Source organism: Xyrauchen texanus, chromosome 8, assembly GCF_025860055.1.
Source record: "Xyrauchen texanus isolate HMW12.3.18 chromosome 8, RBS_HiC_50CHRs, whole genome shotgun sequence".
NCBI classification, from domain to species: Eukaryota; Metazoa; Chordata; class Actinopteri; order Cypriniformes; family Catostomidae; genus Xyrauchen; species Xyrauchen texanus.
Window position 1 is genome coordinate 50,210,823 of NC_068283.1, and position 21,016 is coordinate 50,231,838.

Here is a 21,016-nt window from a genome sequence, read left to right on the forward strand (position 1 = left end):
CACAGTGGAGATCAAGTACATACTACAGTACACATGCACAGTGGAGATCAAGCACATACTACAGAACACATGCACAGTGGAGATCAAGCACATACTACAGTACACATGCACAGTAGAGATCAAGCACATACTACAGAACACATGCACAGTGGAGATCAAGCACATACTACAGAACACATGCACAGTAGAGATCAAGCACATACTACAGTACACATGCGCAGTAGAGATCAAGTACATACTACAGAACACATGCACAGTAGAGATCAAGCACATACTACAGAACACATGCGCAGTATAGATCAAGTACATACTACAGTACACATGCGCAGTAGAGATCAAGTACATACTACAGAACACATGCGCATAAGTGTACAGTAATTACACTTACAAGAGATTGGAGTAATTCATTCAGTCAATACATGTTATTCAGAATCAATACAAACATTACAATGACAAAACAACATGTCAAATACATTTAATATGACTGAAACATGCTTTTTATCATGTGAATGAGGTGTCCAGGCAGTGCATTGTGGGACAGTCGTGAATGGTTCATTCTGAGCAAGTATTAAAAGAGAACAAAAATATGAACAATCCGTTAAGTAAATTCTCTGAAATAATAGAGCAAAATGCTCTTTAATCTATTTAATGCTTTAACTCCTTTATGAAAACAATTAGTAGCCTTCATTAGTTTTCGTCAACATTTACTCAGAATATACTATTAAATTATGTATCTTCCATGAAAACAACATGCCTACCAGACATGATAAATCTAAATGTATCTCTTAATTAATTTATAATTATATGAATCTGTTTCCACATAAGCACGTGACGTCAGTGGTTTTGACCCTTCCCGCGGTCCGTATATGCGCTTCGCTCATGCGCAGTGTGTTCCGTCTGGAGGTGTCGCAGCGATGGCGGATGTGTCTCTGGATGAAGTGATCCGCCGCCGCAGTTTCAGTGCTCGAGGAGTCAGTAAGAGGTCAGTAAGAGCCCAGTAAGAGCCTTTCACCTCCACACGCGTTCAACAGCAGTGGTATGACGCGCCGCGGGGCTTTAGAACGCGCTCTGTCGAGGTTTTTCTCTGTCGAGGTCTTTAGGCATTTGTCCCGCCCTCTCTCGACGCGGATTGGTGGAAGTGACCGTTTGTGTCGACACTCGTGTTCTCATTGGCTGATTCGTGTGTCACTTCCAAACCCCGTAAATTCACGCTATTTTACTCTTATTTCACCGCATCATAACACGAGTTCATTCTCTTACACACTGTGTAATTATAGTGAAATTATCAATAGTGCTCGACCTATATGGCTTTTTCCAATAAATATCGAATTTAACAACAGCAAACCAGACGTACAAGACATTTATAAAGTGAAACTAAGCAAAATATTTACTCAAATTTGCATGTGCTTGAAAAACAACAACAACAACAACAACACCACCAGAAAGTTTTGACTTTCACTGACAAATCTAGTGGCAGATTTCGGAACCGACATAAGGGAAAGTGAACGTGATAATCGACAAATATTGGCCGATATATCGAGCTATCGCTAATTATTCTCAACTCTCATGAACAGTTTCCCTTTTCAAACATACTGAAATCACTATGTGATATTTATTTGGGATAATGTGCAGTCAGCCTGTCATGATCATAAAATTAAGTCTTCTAAACAAAGAATTAATAACATTAAGATGATAATTTCAATGCAAATCTATAGTTATTATGTGAGACGAGAGAGACGAGTCTTTAGAAATACCGTCTTAAACGTTCTGCATGAAAGTTCAGATTCATTGATCTTGTTTATTTGGTGAAAATGACTGTGTTACTATTTGTTATCCCCCTTATTACACAATTACTTGCTAAAGAATGAATGAAATGGACATACACATTGAGCTGACTTGTAGAGATCGCAGAGAGACACGTGAGATCAGGAACACAATCATAGGAACGATTACACGCAATACACGGATGACCAGTCAAATATCCATTTAAACACCAATGCACGCTCATTCAGATATATTTGACCACTGAAAGGTGTGATTGGCCAATCAGAAAGGCGTATTCCCTACTCGCCAGCATAAACAAACATACAGTATAAGTCGAGCACTAGTAGTTGCTTTAAGTTGGTCTAATCACAGTCGAGGCTTCATACATAGAAGAGCTCGAGCGCCACATTCTGTATTGGGCTTTTGTGGTAATTTGACCTATATGAACGCAGCAAGTTGTGATAATGCTCATGTAAACAACTGAACTCTGCTTCTGTTCATAACAAGCTCAGAATCTCTACCAAGTTACACATTTCTATAGTTTTATTGTCGTCCCACCCAGTCCTTACTGCTCGAATAATAACTATACTGTAGAAGAATTGATAAATGCTGTTTATCCTGTATTATTGAGGTTTAAATCAGACTTGCACGTTCACTGAAACAATATGTTTAAAAACTGAAGTACCTTCTGTCCTGCAGGCCTGTGTATGGCAGAGGGGTGGGGTCAGTGGGCAGAGCCTTTGATGCCCGTCAGAAGATTGGCACTGGTGACGTCAGACAGAGATTAGGAGTGGGCGGAGCTACAGGAGGTAAACACACTGAGGTTGACACTGAACTCTTGTGAATTAACGACTCTGTAGCATCTTTATATCAATCTGTCTGTGCAGCGTTTCAGGTGAAGGATGCGCGGGAGAAACTGGGGCAGAAAGATGCTCGCTTCCGCATTCGTGGCAGAGGTGGCACTGCAGGCGCGGTACAGGACGCACGACAGATGATCAACTCTCGTAAACAGCAGCAGACGCCGTTAACGACGGCTCAGTCTCCGCCCGTGAAACCCACCACCGCAGGAATACCACACATACACATCCACAACACCGGACCAATCGGCTCCGCCGCCAGAAACTTCCCCACCAATCAGGGGCTGAACTCCCGAATGGGTGTGGCCTTGCAGCCAGGAGGCGGCATTACTAAAGTAGTCGATGCACGTGATAGGCTGAGCTTGAAAAGAAGCGTCCCGTCGACGTCCAATCAGAGCGCAGCACCGTTGAAGATCACCAAAACCATCCAGGTGAGTGGAGAACATGAAACTCCCAATCATGCCAATTAAACAGCAGAGGGCACACCAGGGAACTGTCAGTCAAAGCTCTTGATGGGTACTAGAGATATAAAGGTCAACGAAATGAGGCTGTCATTTATGTTGTGCTGTTTTGTGATGTTTACGAGACGGCAAGCGTTGTCTCGCATGCTGGTTTATTGTGGTGTCCAGGTTTATGTGCCTCTAAACATCACGTATGCAGGCGAATTGTGATTGGTTGTTTTCGTATGTCAATCAGACATAGATGAGGCAATGGTGATCTAGCTAAGGGGGGGACGCCAATAAGGAGGCCGCTGCCATGCCAACACCAGCCCCCATCCCCATGGGGGCGCCAATTGGGATCTCACCTAGGGCGCCAAAATGGTCAGACATGGCCTTGCTGATCATCCAACAATGAGTTTTCATTCTGTAGATCATTTAAAATTCAAACGATCAGCTGCTGCTACTGGAGGAGAATTTACTCAAACTGGGGTTTCAAGTTTCTGACCAATCAGAGAAGATATTCAAACCACTAGTTTTGCCTCTAGTGAAGACTCTGGTTTAATGTCTGTCTGTCTGTCTGCAGCAGAGGCCTGTGGGAATGACCAGTGGGAGCCGGATTAACGTTCCGAGTGACTCAGCAGCTCAGGTCAGACACACACAGAAATCACAATGTTCTTTCACTGTCTGTCCCCTTGTGACAGTGACCCAAAATCCCAATAATAACCAGAAATTAATTAAGATTTGGAGCATAACTCATGACTATGAACAAACCCGAAATACACACACTTATTTCTGGACTCTGTTATAAACACCATGTGACCACGCAGTCATCACACCGCTCAGGAAGGAGACGCATTTTGTCTCCTAGAGATGAATGAAAAATGAAAAAGTCAAGATATTGGAGTGGCATCACAAAGTCCTGACCTCAATCCCATTGAACATTTGTGGGCAGAACTGGAAAAGCGTGTGTGAGCAAGAAGGTCTTCAAAAGTAACTCTCAAAAAGTGTATATAAACTTATGACTTCAACTGAACACACACACATATATATATAATTATGTTTTCTATTATTATTCTAAAGATATAAATGTGTATGTGCTGACGAGGCATGTTTCCATATAGTCACATTTGAGTTTGAATGCTCTCGCTTTAATTTAGAGGATTATCTAATCAACAAACACAACACATATAAAGTGCAGATCACACAGTGTTCATGCAGATGATCAGAACTCCACACACATGAATGACTTCAGGTCTGATAAAGCGTGTTTAATGCAATGTAGTGTATAGAACAGGGTTCATCACGTCACCAGTCATGGTAATGATTATTTCATTATTGTCTTCATAAGATTATTGATTAAGTGTGATATATCAGTGTAAAACAGCTTTACAACAAAACACGTAACAAAAGTTACATCTCGACACATTTCTACAGTCGAGTGTAGCATCACACACTGTGAATCTGTTGTAATAGTTTCTGTCATTGTAGGACGTGTCAGATGATGATGATGATGATGGTGTGATGCCCAACAAACAGATGATCACAACAGCCCACAGCCTGCAGACACGAGTGAGATTACCACACAAACTCACTTACACACATGCACAAACGCACACACTCACATTAACAAGCACACACACGCACAGACACACTCAAGACACGCACAAACACGCAGGCACTCAGACACACACACACAAACGCACACAGACATGCACAGACGCACAGACACACACACACACAGACATAAACACACTCGCACCCACACAGACACACAAATGCACACACAGACTCACACAGACACACAAATACTATAGACACACAAAGAGTAATCATCATCTGTCTGTCTGCCTGTAGGCTGGATCTGTCTCTCTCTCCGCTCCCTTCACTAAAGTGGTGAAGAACGACTCGTACACACCAGCGTCTGTCCCCGTGCCACCCTCTCGCCCGCCCTCTCGCCCCCCCACACAGACCCTGCAGCCAGTCTCCAGGGCAACAGCTGCCACACAACAGATGGGTGGAGACGCCAGCGTTCAGTCTGCTGCACCACAGGTACACACACATGGAATACTGGATTGTGATTGGTCAGTGGTGTCATTCTTCCACAGGTCCTCCATCACTGTTTCATGTGTTCACCCATAATAAACTAGAGTCTCACTCTGTCTCAGCCGGTGTTCAGTCCTCTTGAAGGCACGAAGATCACAGTGAACAACCTTCATCCTCGAGTGTCTGAGGAAGATATAGTGGTGAGTAACACACACACGTTTATCATGTCATTCTCTTTATTGTCACATGCATTAAATAGAAGTATAGAGTCAAAGTAGTAAGAAATATTTACCAAATGAGTTGATGTGTGCAGGAGTTGTTCTGTGTGTGCGGCGCTCTGAAACGGGCGCGTCTGGTCAAAGTGGGCGTGGCTGAGGTGGTGTTTGTGCGTAAAGAGGACGCAGTCAGCGCATACAGGAAGTACAACAACCGCTGTCTGGATGGTATGACAGTCACTTCCAGTAATTACACCGATGTCACTGAAGACATGAAGTGTGTTTGATTAGTGACGTCACTAAAGCGCTGATTGTGTGTGTGCAGGTCAGCCGATGAAGTGTAACCTGCACATCCAGGGAAACATCATCACGTCTGAGCAGCCCATCTTACTGTGAGGATCACTTCCTTTAGTAGTAGTTCTTCTGTGTGTCAGGCTGTATCTGACACGGTGTGTGTGTGTGTGTGTGTGTGTGTGTGTGTGTGTGTGTGTGTGTGTGTGTGTGTGTTCTGTCTGTCAGGAGATTGAGTGACACTCCCGGTGCCACGGGTTCGGTTCAGAAGAACACCTCCGGCTTGCTTCGCTCCGGCTCCAGAACCTCGTCCACGGCAGAAGTGGATCCGCAAACCATCCTGAAAGCGCTCTTCAAATCATCCAATCAGCAGACCAGCACCAGTGCCAGCGAGACGCCCGGCGCCACCGCCTTCCGCATCAAGATCTGACACGTGTTACACACTAACCTCCGCCGAACTGACGTCACATGGTGTAAATCAGGACTGCTGATTGGCTCTGGGTCTGTTTTTATTACGGGGGGTTTCAATGATTGTCCTGGTTCACATTAAACACGTTTATTTCCGTTTTATGTTTTAATGAGTTGTCATGTGAGTGAGACCCGTTCACAGGTGAATAGTATTAATACTGTAGCAGGTCTGTGAGTGTTTTTTCTCCAGTAAATATCTTGCTTTATAACCCTGTCTGTTTATTGACTTATTATGGTACTGTAGGAGTAGTGTTCACTAAGGCAAGCGGCACTATTGCTCACACTGAAGTTCTCCAGTGCATTACATGTGTGTTTAAGAAATGTTTTCATGATTTAATGATGCGCTCAGTTACCAGTAAGTATAGTACTCACAGCTTCATATAGACAAAGGGGGGTTGTATAAGCAACACGTGACTCGTTGTGCATGACACGCGGAGACTCACAGCATGTGGAGACTCATGCTACTCTCCACGATCCACACACAACTCACCACACGCCCCATTGAGAGAACCACTAATCACCACCACGAGGAGGTTACCCCATGTGACTCTACCCTCCCTAGCAACCGGCCAATTTGGTTGCTTAGGAGACCTGATTGGAGTCACTCAGCAAGCCCTGGATTCAAACTCACGACTCCAGATGTGATAGTCAGCGTCAATACTCGCTGAGATACCCATGGCTGAATCGCAACAGGCTGATATTCAGTACTCTTGCTTATGTGATTCTACTAATAAGCATTTAATATTATATTGTTAATGAGTATTATTGCTTTGAATACTACTATACTATAATGTTGAACAGAGTTGGACTCAAACTGCAGCCCTGTCTCATTCCTCGCCCTTGAGTGAAATATTCTGTTCTTTTATTGCCAATTTTAACTGCGCACCTGTTGTCTGAATACATAGATTTGATAGTGTTGTACGTTTTACCCCCAATGCCGGATTGTAGAATTTTATAATATAGACCATCATGCCAGATGGTTTGGTAGGAATCCAACCTGACTCTTACTCAAGACATTGTGCTTGGTAAGGAAGGCCTGTATCTGGGCGTTCAGGATACAGCAGAAAGTCTTCCCCAGATTGCTGCTCACACAAATGCCCCTGTAGTTATTGGGGTTAGTCTCTACTCTTATATAATGGGTGTATTAAGCCCATACTCCAGTGTCAGGGAAGTAGCCAGACTGCAGAACCAGATTGAAGAGTTTTAACAAGGCCTCCTGCAGTACTGCGCTTCAGCATCTCTGTTCTAGTGTTGTCTAAACCACATGCCTTTCTGGGTTTTACTTCTCTGCATCTGACAGTTCTTCTCTGCTAATCTGAGAGTCTAAAGGGATTTGGTTATTTTTTATTGTAGATTCCAGTTGACTAATATCCCTCCCCAATCACCAACCCCACCCTAACCCTCAACGAACACCCCTGTGGTCACATAAAATAAACAACAAATTGTATTGATAATAAATGTCCATAATTATACTAGACCTCTCTGTCCCATCCCTTCCCCGAGAGTCCTCCAAAACGGCCAAATCTGGTTTGGAAACTTTCTGTTGATGAAATTGGCATTAACTCAAAAATGTCGTGTCACATGACAGCGTTTGCCCCAATCGTTAGCCTGTGTTACCATGACGACAGTACTGAAAGATAATTTATTGTATGTGATTATGGATCTTTACGGCATATAGATCCGATCTGCACACGGGACACTCCAGGAGTGCAACACCAATATCTGCTGCACATTGAACAAATGAAGGGCCACTGTTTGATTAATTTAATCACTGTGTCATCCATTTATTTATTAAAGCTTTACACAGCATTAAAATAATAGACGACAGTCACAGAATAAACCCACAATACAAACATCATTCAAATAAACACACAGAACTAAATCATCAGAGCACTTACAGCCCAATTCTGTTCAACTATTGTTTAGTTTTACTTCTCCTGAATTATATTACATACATTACCAAATAAAAAAGCATTACATTAAGACATTATTACCAAATGAAAGACCTATAAATGCCTTTCCGCACACTTAAATGATCTTTACTCGGTCCTGTGATGAATACAGTCTGAATGACTCTCAGAATGTTCTAGACTTCCTCAGAACTATTGAGTTTTCAGGAAAGCAGCTTTTGAACATTTAAAACATTTAAATATCTTAAATCTCAACATCTTTACCTCAGATCACATTTACTGCTTCAGAAAATATAAATGACATTAAATATATTTGAGATGATGATCAAGTTCAGTCGCTGGAGAAATCTGCGGGACATGATGCAGTTGTGATGCTTTAGATGTTTAAAATATAGAATATGAGGAATGTATCATATATGTAACACTGATATTACACGCATCAATGTTTCACACATCATAAACACATCCATGATGACACTGAAAGTTTCTCCAATACTCGCTGCAGTAATATCGGTCCTGATGTCCATCACAGGTCATCAGCTTGAACAGGGTCATGATGATCCGCTTTCGGGTCGTAACCGATGGCAACCTGCGACAGGTGCAACATCAGGACCGATATTACAGTCCCATCAGAAGAGCAACTGCTCCATAATGATCGCATTCATGTGAATTAAATTAATGTTTAAATTAAAATGATAGTAAATTGGCTAATGTCAGCGAACCGTCTCAATAATCTCCCCATTTTACCCAAAACTTCAGAGCAAAGAAATCAGGGACATCTGGAGGTGAATTACTGATAAACACACTTCTGTATGAAACGGCTTCAGGGAAGATTTATTCTGCGATAAACCAAAACTTATGCCACAAAGGGTTTTAGGCATGATGTCATCACACACACTGTTTTAATCCATTAAAGGCATTTTCACTTTGTCGATAACAAAATAGCGTGAAATGTGGGTGAAACTATAATGAGTCCGGTGCGCACGGGTGATCAATGCGGGGCCTCCACCTGCAGTCTTGATCGGTATTTACTTTTAAGCAGGTCAAAGCAGAAAACCCGCACTCACATCAGTAAGTGGAGGTGATGAGGAGCCTTTCGAGAGCAGTGGGGAAACTCAGTCCTCTCATAAAGCAATGTGACATGATGCTTCAGTCGCATTAATATTAACAGAGATAAAGTCTGGATTACTCTCGTGTTTGCAATTCTTTCAGCTTTCTGTCAAAACTTCCAGTGTCTCGACCACCAGACTAGAGCTTGACCTCAATGTGATGCCGGAGCTTACAGGATCTCATACTATCATATGCTAGCACCTCTTAGCACATAACACACTGTTTCAGCGGCACAGATACCCTCTGCGGTATTAGCGCGCTTTAGCACGACGTGAGGACTATTATACAAAGACAACATTCTAATTCAAATGTGTCTATTTTTGTACAAACTGTGGCATGTTCATTGAATTCTGAATTTCAGTTGAAAGTTGGGCATCGATGGCAAAATACATGTGACATTTATCTAATGTATGGATAACGGTTTACGCATGTTAATAATTTTGATACTATATTCTTTACATATTGTTCTTACAAAGCACAAGTTGAACGCTAACCGATCGACATGGTTTCCCGCCCCCTTTTGATTGACGGGAAATTAGTTTTAATAGCAAATGTCCGGTGGTGCAGATAATTGCCTGCTATTGGTGAACACATCTGTGCATGGCTACCTTTGACCTTTTGTGGAAGGTGAAAATCTGACCCAGACGTCTCTTAGATGTGTGTTTTCATCTAGAAGATGTATTTTCTGCTCGTTTGCTCATCTGCAACACGTCACAAAGACATTCAGATGTTGTTTATTAGATGTTAATTTGATGTTTTCCGGATGAAACACTCCATGTGACCTTCTGACATCACAGCAATGAAAGTAAATGACTTCAGAGCAGGTTTTATTGAATTATTTTCACACATTGATACTTAGAACAGAGCTCAAGAGTGTTAAACACACACACACACACACTCGTTGTCTTCATGTCTCCCAGCCTTTCCCGCCAGGTTGCGTTGGGAGTCGGAGCCCCACCATATTGGCCACCTCGTTCGTTTGGCGCTCGCCGCGTGCGTGATACAGCTCATGCAGCTGCAGGTGAAGACGTGTTGAGGCCAGCAGACTCTGATACGTGTGAGCGGCGTGAAGAGCGTCCTGATGAGCACGACAGTACTGCGCACCTGTCACCTGAAACACAAAAACAGCTGTGAGCAACTTCACTTTTGTGCCGCATGTGTACAAGTATAATAATGCACCAGACGCGTCACACAAATCTCATCATCAGCAGACTGCTCGAGCACACACACACACACACACACACACACACACACACACACACACACACACAGCAGAGAAAATGTCAGAGAGGAGCGAGGTGAGGGGGCCTGACATACAGTATCTCACAAAAGTAAGTACACCCCTCATATTTTTGTAAATATTTGATTATACCTTTTCATGTGACAACACTGAAGAAATGACACTTTGCTACAATGTAAAAGTAGTGAGAGTACAGCTTGTATAACTGTGTAACTCAACACACAGCCATTAATGTCTAAACCGCTGGCAACTAAAGTGAGTACACCCCTAAGTGAAAATGTCCAAATTGGGCCCAATTAGCCATTAGCCCGGTGTCATGTGACTCGTTAGTGTTACAAGGTCTCAGTTGTGAATGGGGAGCAGGTGTGTTAAATTTGGTGTCATCGCTCTCACACTCACTCATACTGGTCACTGGAAGTTCAACATGGCACCTCATGGCAAAGAACTCTCTGAGGATCTGAAAAAAGAATTGTTGCTCTACATAAAGATGGCCGAGGCTATAAGAAGATTGCCAAGACCCTGAAACTGAGCTGCAGCACGGTGGCCAAGACCATACAACGGTTAAACCGGACAGCGTCATATCCAGAGGTTGTCTTTGGGAAATAGACGTATGAGTGCTGCCAGCATTGCTGCAGAGGTTGAAGGGGTCAGCCTGTCAGTGTTCAGACCATACGCCCCAGAAGGAAGTCTCTTCTAAAGATGATGCAGAAGAAAGCCCGCAAACAGTTTTCTGAAGACAAGCAGACTAAGGACATGGATTACTGGAACCATGTCCTGTGGTCTGATGAGACCAAGATAAACTTATTCGGTTCAGATGGTGTCAAGCGTGTGTGGCGGCAACCAGGTGAGGAGTACAAAGACAAGTGTGTCTTGCCTACAGTCAAGCATGGTGGTGGGAGTGTCCTGGTCTGGGGCTGCATGAGTGCTGCCGTCACTGGGGAGATACAGTTCATTGAGGGAACAATGAATGCCAACATGTACTGTGACATACTGAAGCAGAGCATGATCCCCTCCCTTCGGAGACTGGGCCACGGGGCAGTATTCCAGCATGATAACGACCCCAAACACACCTCCAAGACGACCACTGCCTTGCTAAAGAAGCTGAGGGTGAAGGTGATGGACTGGCCAAGCATGTCTCCAGACCTAAACCCTATTGAGCATCTGTGGGGCATCCTCAAATGGAAGGTGGAGGAGCACAAGGTCTCTAACATCCACCAGCTCTGTGATGTCATCATGGAGGAGTGGAAGAGGACTCCAGTGGCAACCTGTGAAGCTCTGGTGAACTCCATGCCCAAGAGGGTTAAAGCAGTGCTGGGAAATAATGGCACACAAAATATTGACACTTTGGGCCCAATTTGGACATTTTCACTTAGGGGTGCACTCACTTTTGTGAGATACTGTAAGTGTGTGTGCAGGTGTTTTGTGTGTGTGTGTGTGTGTGTTTATGTGTATGTGCAGGTGTGTGCGCGTGCATGCAGGTGTTTTGTGTGTTTATGTGCAGGCGTTTTGTGTGTGTGTGCAGGTGTTTTGTGCACGTGTTGTGCGTGCAGGTGTTTGTGTGTGCGCGCAGGTGTTTTGTGCGCGTGTTGTGCGCGCGCGTGTGCAGGTGTTGTGTATGTGCAGGTGTTTTGTGTGTGTGCGCTGAGGTGTTTTGTGCGCATGTTGTGCGCGCGTGTGCAGGTGTTTTGTGTGTGCGCACGCGCAGGTGTTTTGTTTTGTGTATGTGCAGGTGTTTTGTGTGTGCGTGCACGCGTGTGCAGGTGTTTTGTGTATGTGCAGGTGTTTTGTGTGTACGTGCGCGCGTGTGCAGGTGTTTTGTGTAGGTGCAGGTGTTTTGTGTAGGTGTGTGTGCAGGTGTTTTGTGTATGTGCAGGTGTTTTGTGTGTACGTGCGCGCGTGTGCAGGTGTTTTGTGTAGGTGCAGATGTTTTGTGTAGGTGTGTGTGCAGGTGTTTTGTGTGTGTGCAGGTGTTTTGTGTGTGTGTGTGCAGGTGTTTTGTGTGTGTGTGCAGGTGTTTTGTTTTGTGTATGTGCAGGTGTTTTGTGTGTGCGCACGCGCAGGTGTTTTGTTTTGTGTATGTGCAGGTGTTTTGTGTGTGCGTGCAGGTGTTTTGTGTAGGTGCAGGTGTTTTGTGTGTATGTGCGCGCGTGCAGGTGTTTTGTGTAGGTGCAGGTGTTTTGTGTAGGTGTGTGTGCAGGTGTTTTGTGTGTGCAGGTGTTTTGTGTGTGTGTGCAGGTGTTTTGTGTGTGTGTGTGTGCAGGTGTTTTGTGTGTGTGTGTGTGCAGGTGTTTTGTGTGTGTGTGTGTGCAGGTGTTTTGTGTGTGTGTGTGCAGGTGTTTTGTGTGTGTGTGCAGGTGTTTTGTGTGTGTGTGCAGGTGTTTTGTGTGTGTGTGCAGGTGTTTTGTGTGTGTGTGTGCAGGTGTTTTGTGTGTGTGCAGGTGTGTGTGTGCAGGTGTTTTGTGTGTGTGCAGGTGTTTTGTGTGTGTGTGTGTGTGTGTGCAGGTGTTTTGTGTGTGTGCAGGTGTTTTGTGTGTGTGTGTGCAGGTGTTTTGTGTGTGTGCAGGTGTTTTGTGTGTGTGTGTGTGTGCAGGTGTTTTGTGTGTGTGCAGGTGTTTTGTGTGTGTGTGTGTGCAGGTGTTTTGTGTGTGTGGTGTGTGTGTGTGTGTGTGCAGGTGTTTTGTGTGTGTGTGCAGGTGTTTTGTGTGTGTGTGTGTGTGCAGGTGTTTTGTGTGTGTGTGCAGGTGTTTTGTGTGTGTGTGTGCAGGTGTGTGTGTGTGTGTGTGCAGGTGTGTGTATGTGTGTGTAGGTGTTTTGTGTGTGTGTGCAGGTGTTTTGTGTATGTGCAGGTGTTTTGTGTGTGTGCAGGTGTTTTGTGTGTGTAGGTGTTTTGTGTGTGTGTGTGTGTGCAGGTGTTTTGTGTGTGTGTGTGCGTGCAGGTATTTTGTGTGTGTGCAGGTGTTTTGTGTGTGTGTGCATGTGTGTGTGTGTGTGTGTGTGTGTGTGTGTGCAGGTGTTTTGTGTGTGTGCAGGTGTTTTGTGTGTGTGTGTGTGTGCAGGTGTGTGTGCAGGTGTTTTGTGTGTGTGCAGGTGTTTTGTGTGTGTGTGTGTGCGTGCAGGTATTTTGTGTGTGTGTGTGCAGGTGTGTGTATGTGTGTGTGTAGGTGTTTTGTGTGTGTGCAGGTGTGTGTATGTGTGTGTGTAGGTGTTTTGTGTGTGTGCAGGTGTTTTGTGTGTGTGTGCAGGTGTTTTGGGTGTGTGTGTGTGTGCAGGTGTGTGTATGTGTGTGTGTAGGTGTTTTGTGTGTGTGCAGGTGTTTTGTGTGTGTGTGTGTGTGTGTGTGCGTGAGTTAAAGTTAAAGCAGTGTTTCTCATCTGGTGGGTCTCGGTCTATTCGGATTGTTCTTTCCCTGCTGTCCACGACACAATGACGTGGTTCTCCCGGCGGCCGCCCAAATGATCGCCTATTTAGGACTACCGAGGAGAATGAATGATAATCTCACAAACAGCTCAACGCTTCTCATCTGCAGTTTCACAAAAGTAACGAGATCATGATCTGCTCTTCTCTCTGTGCACGCGGAGTTCAGACCTCAAATCTGATGCGACCAATTTCAGTTCTAGTGAGACTTTTCTAGTCTAAAGCGTTACGGAGTCGAATCTCAACAGGAGCAGCCCTGAGGAGGACAAGAGCAACACTGTGATATGTGCCCAAAAATACAATCCTTACACAGCATCACCTCTACAAAGTCAGAACTTTACACGAGTAACTTAAATGTTTCAGTTTCATATGAGATGATCTAAAGTTGAATCTATTAATGCTCGTGTTATATCAACAGTGGCAGCTGCAGTTAAACTTTCATGATGTGCTTCAGCTAGTATTTCTTTTTCATAAATACTCATTTATTATTATTATTCAAGACTAGACCATGATAATGAGTCATATGTGTGTTGTGTTTGAAACAAACGGGATAATAAATGTGAAAACTTCCTGTTGACATCAATAACAAAATAACGTTGCATGTCCTTGAAACCCATGAACGAAACTATACGACAGACACATGAAACACAGGTAATGTCTGATCTACGGCAGGTCCACACCTGACTCTCATTGTTTATTGTAAGTGTGAGCGTGTTATGTTCCTCTTTATTGCAGCAGCATTACATTCAGCGGCGCACGTGTTACCTCAATAGAAACAAGTTTAAGAAACTGAGGTCAGATATCAGTAGACATTTTCAAACATGTGTTTTGCAGCTTTAAAGTTTTTATTCTGAATACATAATTATGTTTTGTAGCTTTTGTTTATGTTGAAAGTGCATTGTGGTTATTTTCTTAGGAAAATGAATATTAGCTATGCAGCTAACGTTAACTTGAATAACAGTATAACTCACCAAGTTGAATATCTACTTGCAGATCAACACCGGTTACATATGATAAATATAATGTGGGCTTGCATTAATTCTCTGTGTATGATTTGTACTTTTTGCAGTGCAGGGCTGAATACGGTCCAGCTCACGGGCATCATTTATAAAGTGATCAATTGGAATAGACGAGGAGCAGGGCAGGACTGGTAATCTGGTTTACTGGGCATTTTCCGGTGGACCGACGCACTTTGATCAGGGTAGACTGGCGATCGGGAGAACCGAGCGGGCCGCTGTGTCGGCCGTGATAATCTAAAACGAGCCGCCGCGTTAGCGAATACTCTCCCCCAACAACTTTTGGGCCAGTTATGTAAAATCCAGTCCAGCCCTGACAAGGAGCACATGGATATTGTTGAAGTTAAACAAGGTAAATTTGCCGTTTGGATTTCAATAAACATCCCACTGAATGTTAGATAAAACTGGAATTGGTTTACAACAGGAGGAAGAGCTGTATGAGGAGACAGATGTCTGGCTTCACTGAAGAGCTGTTTTAACAGAGTAACACATATTACACTATCTGTTTTTATTTGCAATGAAGATACTTTTGCAACATGCAGTATAAGTCTCATAAAATTACTGTTTCAGATAGTATAACATATATATAACATTTAATATTAATAGAAAAGTTGACCCAAATATGTAAATTCTGTCATCATATACTCAACCTCATGTCCTTCCAAATCCAAGTGACTTTCTTTTGCAGAACCCCCCAAAATGTATTTTGTATTCCATATAATGAAAGTAAATGGTGAGCAAAATAGCTTGTTTTGGTCACCAACGGCATTCATTATATGGACACAATGTTTTTTTTAAATGTCATCTTTTGTGTTCCACAGAAAAAGTCCTACAGGTTTGGAAGGACATGAGGTTGAGTAAATAGCTGTGCGTAAGGTCTTAAGTTGGGGTATAAAGTTCAAGGCTTCGTAACTACTAGTTAGTTTAAAACTAAGTCGGTGCTTAATTTGGTTGCTCCACCTGTTCTTAAGGCAAGTCTTAACTAGTGAGTCGTAAACTCTCCGTAAAGTGATGCGTAGTCGCATAATATGACGTTTACCTGCATTGATCTGTTAAGCACCTTCATATTTGTACACAGAAGTGTTAAAAATCCATGAACTTCAATTTAATTTTGTTACGGTTGATGTACAAACCTTGTTTGCTCACATAACTGTCACTGCAGACGTCACAAGAGCAGCTCTCTTGAGAGTTTTGATAATTAAGATATTATTTTAATTATTTAACATTTTATACTTTTATATTTGACTGTCATTCATATGTTTTTGAAGCCTGAAAAGGAAATCATACCCTTATTTATTTATTTTTTTTGACATGTTTATTCAGTGTTAACATGTACAATATACAATGTGACTTCCTGAGGAAAATAGAAATACCTTAACAGAAAATCTTCAAAGTATTGTGACACAGGTTTGGTTTCAAATTAAATACACAAACACCTCCAAAGCAAAATAAAAATAGAGCATAAATGATAAGATACATGTATAAACATTCGAAATAATAAATAAATAGATAAAGGGACTACAGTAGCAATAATAGAAATAAAAATAATACCAATTCTAAATAATAATGTTGGTGACTAGGTTAGTCACAAAATTTAACAATTAAAACCTACAGAAAGACACATTAAAATATTTCCCATACATAATCTATGATCAAAAGATTCCAGCCTAAAGAGGAAACTGATACATGTCAATTGGAATCGAAAAGAACATCAGAACACAAAAGAACCCAGACCATTCTTTGTAAGTTGCAAAATTGCAATGCCCACCTCCAGAAGGAGGGACGCCACACCCCAGAGAGCCCTAGTTGGCACACATGATTATTTTTCTCACATCCAAAAGGCAGGAGATCTATAAACGGAGACCATAGGTTATGAAAGTTCTGTGCATTACTCCTAAGCACCGCAGTCAGTCCCTCATGGGGCAAAACTGCAAAGATCTCTCTATACCACTGAGTCACAGAGGGGGGAGTATCATTGATCCATCTAATAAGGATGCATTTCCTTGCCACAAGTAGTAGTTTATCTAACAGTTTGTATCCTGTTGCATCCAGTGTGAGTGTCATTGCCTGCCTCTTGGATGGAAGCCCCAGGAGAAAAAGTCCAGGATCTTTTTTCAATTTTATCTGAAGAATGGTGTTAATTTCGCAAGCAATGAAGCTCCAAAATCTAGAGATATACTTGCAACTCCAAAAACAGTGAAAGTATGTCCCCAACTCTGTGTGGCACTTAACACACAGGGCAGATATAGTATGATCAATTTTATTCATTATAACTGGCGTTACATGTAATCTATGCAATATCTTATACTGAGTTTCTCTGAGCCGGTTACAAGTAAAAGTGGACCTTACACATTTAATGGCCTCCTGCCAGTCATCATCTATATATTCATTGCATAGGTATTTCTCCCATTTGTGAGCAATTGTACTCAAGAGTCCAGAGGCATGAGAGTATATAAAAGAATAAAACCTAGACAAAAAGTGAGCGGCATTAGTTGTGTTGAAGAGGAAACCCTCCAAATTGCTAAGAGCTGGCGAATCCAGCGCATATCCTTGCTTGGCAAAGACATAATGCCGAATTTGTAAATAACCAAAGTTGTGTTGCTTTGGGAGATCAAACTTCTGTCGCAATTGTTGGAAGGACATTAGGGAGCCATCCTGGAACATGTCCCCTATTACACGGATTCCCTTTATGTGCCATGCTTTAAAGATAGACAAGCCTAGGCCCGGGACAAAGTCCTGATTCAAATAAATTGGACTCAACATAAACAAAATTTCACCTTTCCCAAAGAACCTTGAGATCTGACGCCAAACTTTAACCGAATTGTAAAGTATCTGAGTTTTCCTCACTATATCCACATGCTTATAAGGGCAAGCAAACAGGCTCCAAATAGAGAATGGGGAACAAGCCCAGGAATCCACACTAGGACACAGATCACAGTAGGACCTATACCACTCCCAAATTTTGTGCTCTACACCCATCATAGAAATACCCGTTATACCTCTATGCTGTCTGATAACCTCCGCTAGAGGTTCCAGAGCCAGCACGAACAAGAGCGGACTCAGCGGGCAACCCTGTCTGGTGCCCCTAGCAAGTGGGAAGGGATCTGACCGTAAACCATTAGTAAGGACACAGGACGTAGGGGAATGGTAGATAGTTTGAATCCACTTCAGAAAGTCACCATCTATACCAAATCTCCGTAAAGCCTCAAACAGATACCCCCACTCCACCCTGTCAAAAGCCTTCTCTGCATCCAGAGATACAGAGATAGCCTCACAATTCTGTTGGTTTGTATATTGTATAACATTCAGGAGCCTTCTTATATTTGTAATAGAAAAACGCTTCTGAATAAAGCCAGTCTGATCAGGGTTTATAAGGTTGGAGAGAACCGTCTCGAGTCTTCTGGCCAGCAATTTAGAGAGTATCTTAGCATCAACACCAATTAAACTAATAGGTCTATAAGAGCTACATACATTGGGTGGTTTATCCTTTTTAAGAATAAGTGAGATATTTGCTAAATTTAAAGTGGGTGGAAGCTGACCATTTTTCAACGAATCTGTAAACATTTCAGTAAGTGATCCTACTATTTCTTTTCCCATTTTTTTATAGAATTCTGGGCAAAAGCCATCTGGTCCAGGGGCCTTCCCTCCCCTCAGAGAGTTTATAGTGTTAAGAACTTCCTCTTCTGTAATTGGCCTACATAGGTCCACTTGCTCCTCCAGTGTGAGAGAGGGGAGCTTAATGTTATTAAGAAAATGGCTCATCCTTTGCTCTACGGAATGGCATTCTGATGAATAAAGATTTTGATAAAATTCTTTCATAATTTTATTAATGTATCTGTTTTCAAATCTATTAGCCCCAGAATTATCCTTTAAAGAAGAAATTAGATTGGTCTCTGCCCTCCCCCTTGCCAACCGTGCAAGGAGACGGCCTGGTTTATTCCCTGATTCATAAAGCCTTTGTTTGGCAAAAAAAATTGAGGATTCTGCCTTATTAGTTAATAACAAATCTAAAGCAGAACGGGCTGCATTAAGCTGCTGGGATATGCCTCTGGAGGATGACCCTTTGAAATCTCTCTCCAAAGTCTGAATTTGCTTCTCAAGTTCTATTATATTTTTCATAGCCTCTTTCTTTTTAGCTGAGGTATAAGATATAATTGCACCTCTCAGGTAGGCTTTTGCTGACTCCCATAAGATGGATGGACTAATTTCAGGAGATTTATTGATGTCAATAAAGTATTCCCACTGCTGTTTAAGATATTGCATAAATTTAGAGCAGCTCAGCAATGAAGGATTCAGTCGCCACTGTCTACTGTACGGATCTTTATACGGGGGATGAACTATTATTGTAATGGGAGAGTGGTCCGATAAAGTCCTAATTCAAATGGTGCAATCCATCGTTCTGTCTAATATCCCTTGTGATGACAAGAATAGATCTATACGTGAAAACGTTTGGTGAGGTTGGGAGAAAAAAGTATAATCTTTCCCCCTCGTATGAACAGACCTCCAAACATCAAACAATTCCAGATCCTTGCAAAATTCCAAAAGTCTAAGACTTTTCCTTGGTTTGGTACCTTTTGGAGGAGACTGGTCTAAGGATGAGTCTAGTACGCAGTTAAAATCCCCTCCCAAGTGTATGAAAGAGCATGAGAATGAAGATATGTCAGCAAGTAATTTTGGAAAAAACGTAGGCTCATATGTCGTGGGGGCGTAAATGCAGCCAATCAGCACATGTTCCCCATATAAAAAACCAGAGAGAAGTACGTGGCAACCTTCATTATCTGTAATCGATTTTTCTAATTTAAAGGAAAGATTTTTATGAAGAAGAATTGCAACTCCCCTGCTATTGGACTTATAAGAGAAAAAAACCTGGCCAACCCAGTTTCTACGCAGCTTCATGTGCTCTATGTCAGAGAGATGGGTTTCTTGAAGCAACGCAATCTGACATTTCTCCTTCTGAAAAAAAGAGAGAATTTTTTGCCTTTTGACAACATGGTTAATGCCTTTCACATTGAGGCTAATTAATTTAAGATCACTCATAGACAAATTTTACCATAAGATATAAATAATCTTAAAACCAAAAAACGGGTATAAAAGAGCTCTGAGGCGTTAAAACAGCACAAAGAATGGTCATAATAATGAACAAAACAACCCACCAAACTAAACCTGAACATCCCTGCCCCATTATCAGAAACGATTACAAACCTTGCATAATAAGCCCACCCCTCCCCCCAAGCCAAGCTTGAAAACAAAAATGTGGAGGACGTGAAAAAAAGCAGCCACATTACACCGAAAGACGGAGTTTAACTCTATCTAGCCCCCCCCACTCCCATCACACGTAATATTACGTAACAGCAACCTAGTGGCTATAATGACTGTATGTGCCCTAAACAGAACACCTTTTTAAATATATATATATATATATATTTTAAAAAGGTGTATATATATTATATATTTTAAAAGGTGTATATATATATATATATATATATATATATATATATATATATACACATACATATAACAGAAGAAAAGGATGATAAAAATAATTAAATGATAAAAACAATATATATTATTAGATAAATAAACAATTTGCTGGAATAGGAATAAACAGCTGGGTAACAACATCACTCAACACCACACTGCTGCTGAGCAGTAAATGAAAAAGGATTATTTAGATGCACCGTGAACCTAAACTGGTGCTGAACAGTAGAGAAAGAAAGGAAAAGAAAAAAAAAACATACCGTGACAACTGTCTGTGTTAATGTGACGCAGCGCTAATCCGGACCAAACATGCCAACATAATATTTTAGTCCAATCCGTTCAGGTACGCCTGTGCGTCTTGTGCAGAATGGAAGGAGTGGTCAGACCCATTGTGGTTGAAACAGAGGTTAGCAGGGTAGCGCATCACAAAATGGACACCTTTTTGAATAAGCTGACCGCAGACGTCATTGTATGCCCGTCTAGCCTCTCTGACTCTAACTGACAGGTCCTGCATGATAAGAATGTCACTTCCCTCATATGCGAGACGCTCCGTCTTCCTTGCAGCAGCCAGGATTTTACTCTTGTCCGAGTAGTTGTGAAGCTTAATCAGCACAGGGCGTGCGCGGTTGGGTTTGAGCGGGCCCAGTGTTCTATGCGCCCGGTCGATTTTAATAGCGCCATGTTTTGTTTCAATCTCCAGCAGCTTGGGCAGCCAGGTTTGAAAGAACTTAACAGGTTGGCGACCCTCCGCACCCTCTTTCAGACCAATG

General features: G+C 42.3%; 2 protein-coding genes across 4 annotated transcripts in view; one reads left to right on the forward strand and one right to left on the reverse strand.

Moving 5' to 3' along the window:
- The first annotated feature begins 885 nt into the window (after positions 1 to 885).
- On the forward strand, positions 886 to 6,281 carry poldip3 (polymerase (DNA-directed), delta interacting protein 3). 3 transcript variants are annotated; one of them, XM_052131945.1, is made up of 10 exons: positions 886 to 982; positions 2,464 to 2,573; positions 2,652 to 3,052; positions 3,645 to 3,707; positions 4,550 to 4,630; positions 4,916 to 5,110; positions 5,209 to 5,304; positions 5,418 to 5,547; positions 5,645 to 5,711; positions 5,839 to 6,281. In XM_052131945.1, exons 1-10 carry the CDS (start codon positions 915 to 917, stop codon positions 6,038 to 6,040), a joined length of 1,413 nt encoding a protein of 470 aa, XP_051987905.1. In that variant the 5' UTR covers positions 886 to 914; the 3' UTR covers positions 6,041 to 6,281. The 3 variants fall into 3 exon arrangements, with proteins under 3 accessions (XP_051987905.1, XP_051987907.1, XP_051987906.1); XM_052131947.1 differs by having other exon boundaries at positions 5,227 to 5,304; XM_052131946.1 differs by having other exon boundaries at positions 3,648 to 3,707.
- Positions 6,282 to 7,879: 1,598 nt separating this feature from the next.
- fmc1 (formation of mitochondrial complex V assembly factor 1 homolog) overlaps positions 7,880 to 21,016 on the reverse strand; it is a 16,030-nt gene continuing 2,893 nt past the window's right edge. Inside the window, exon 2 of the mRNA XM_052131965.1 lies at positions 7,880 to 10,209. Coding sequence (XP_051987925.1) covers positions 10,006 to 10,209 — 204 coding nt within the window. The 3' untranslated portion in view covers positions 7,880 to 10,005. The remainder of the gene's footprint in view (positions 10,210 to 21,016) is intronic.

Bases quoted from the DNA above. Each gene is read 5' to 3' on its own strand.
- poldip3 (XM_052131945.1), top strand. From the start codon at position 915: ATGGCGGATGTGTCTCTGGATGAAGTGATCCGCCGCCGCAGTTTCAGT. The intron at 4,631-4,915 runs GTGAGATTACCA...GTCTGCCTGTAG, and splicing joins CCCACAGCCTGCAGACACGA to GCTGGATCTGTCTCTCTCTC. The intron at 5,305-5,417 runs GTGAGTAACACA...TGATGTGTGCAG, and splicing joins TGTCTGAGGAAGATATAGTG to GAGTTGTTCTGTGTGTGCGG.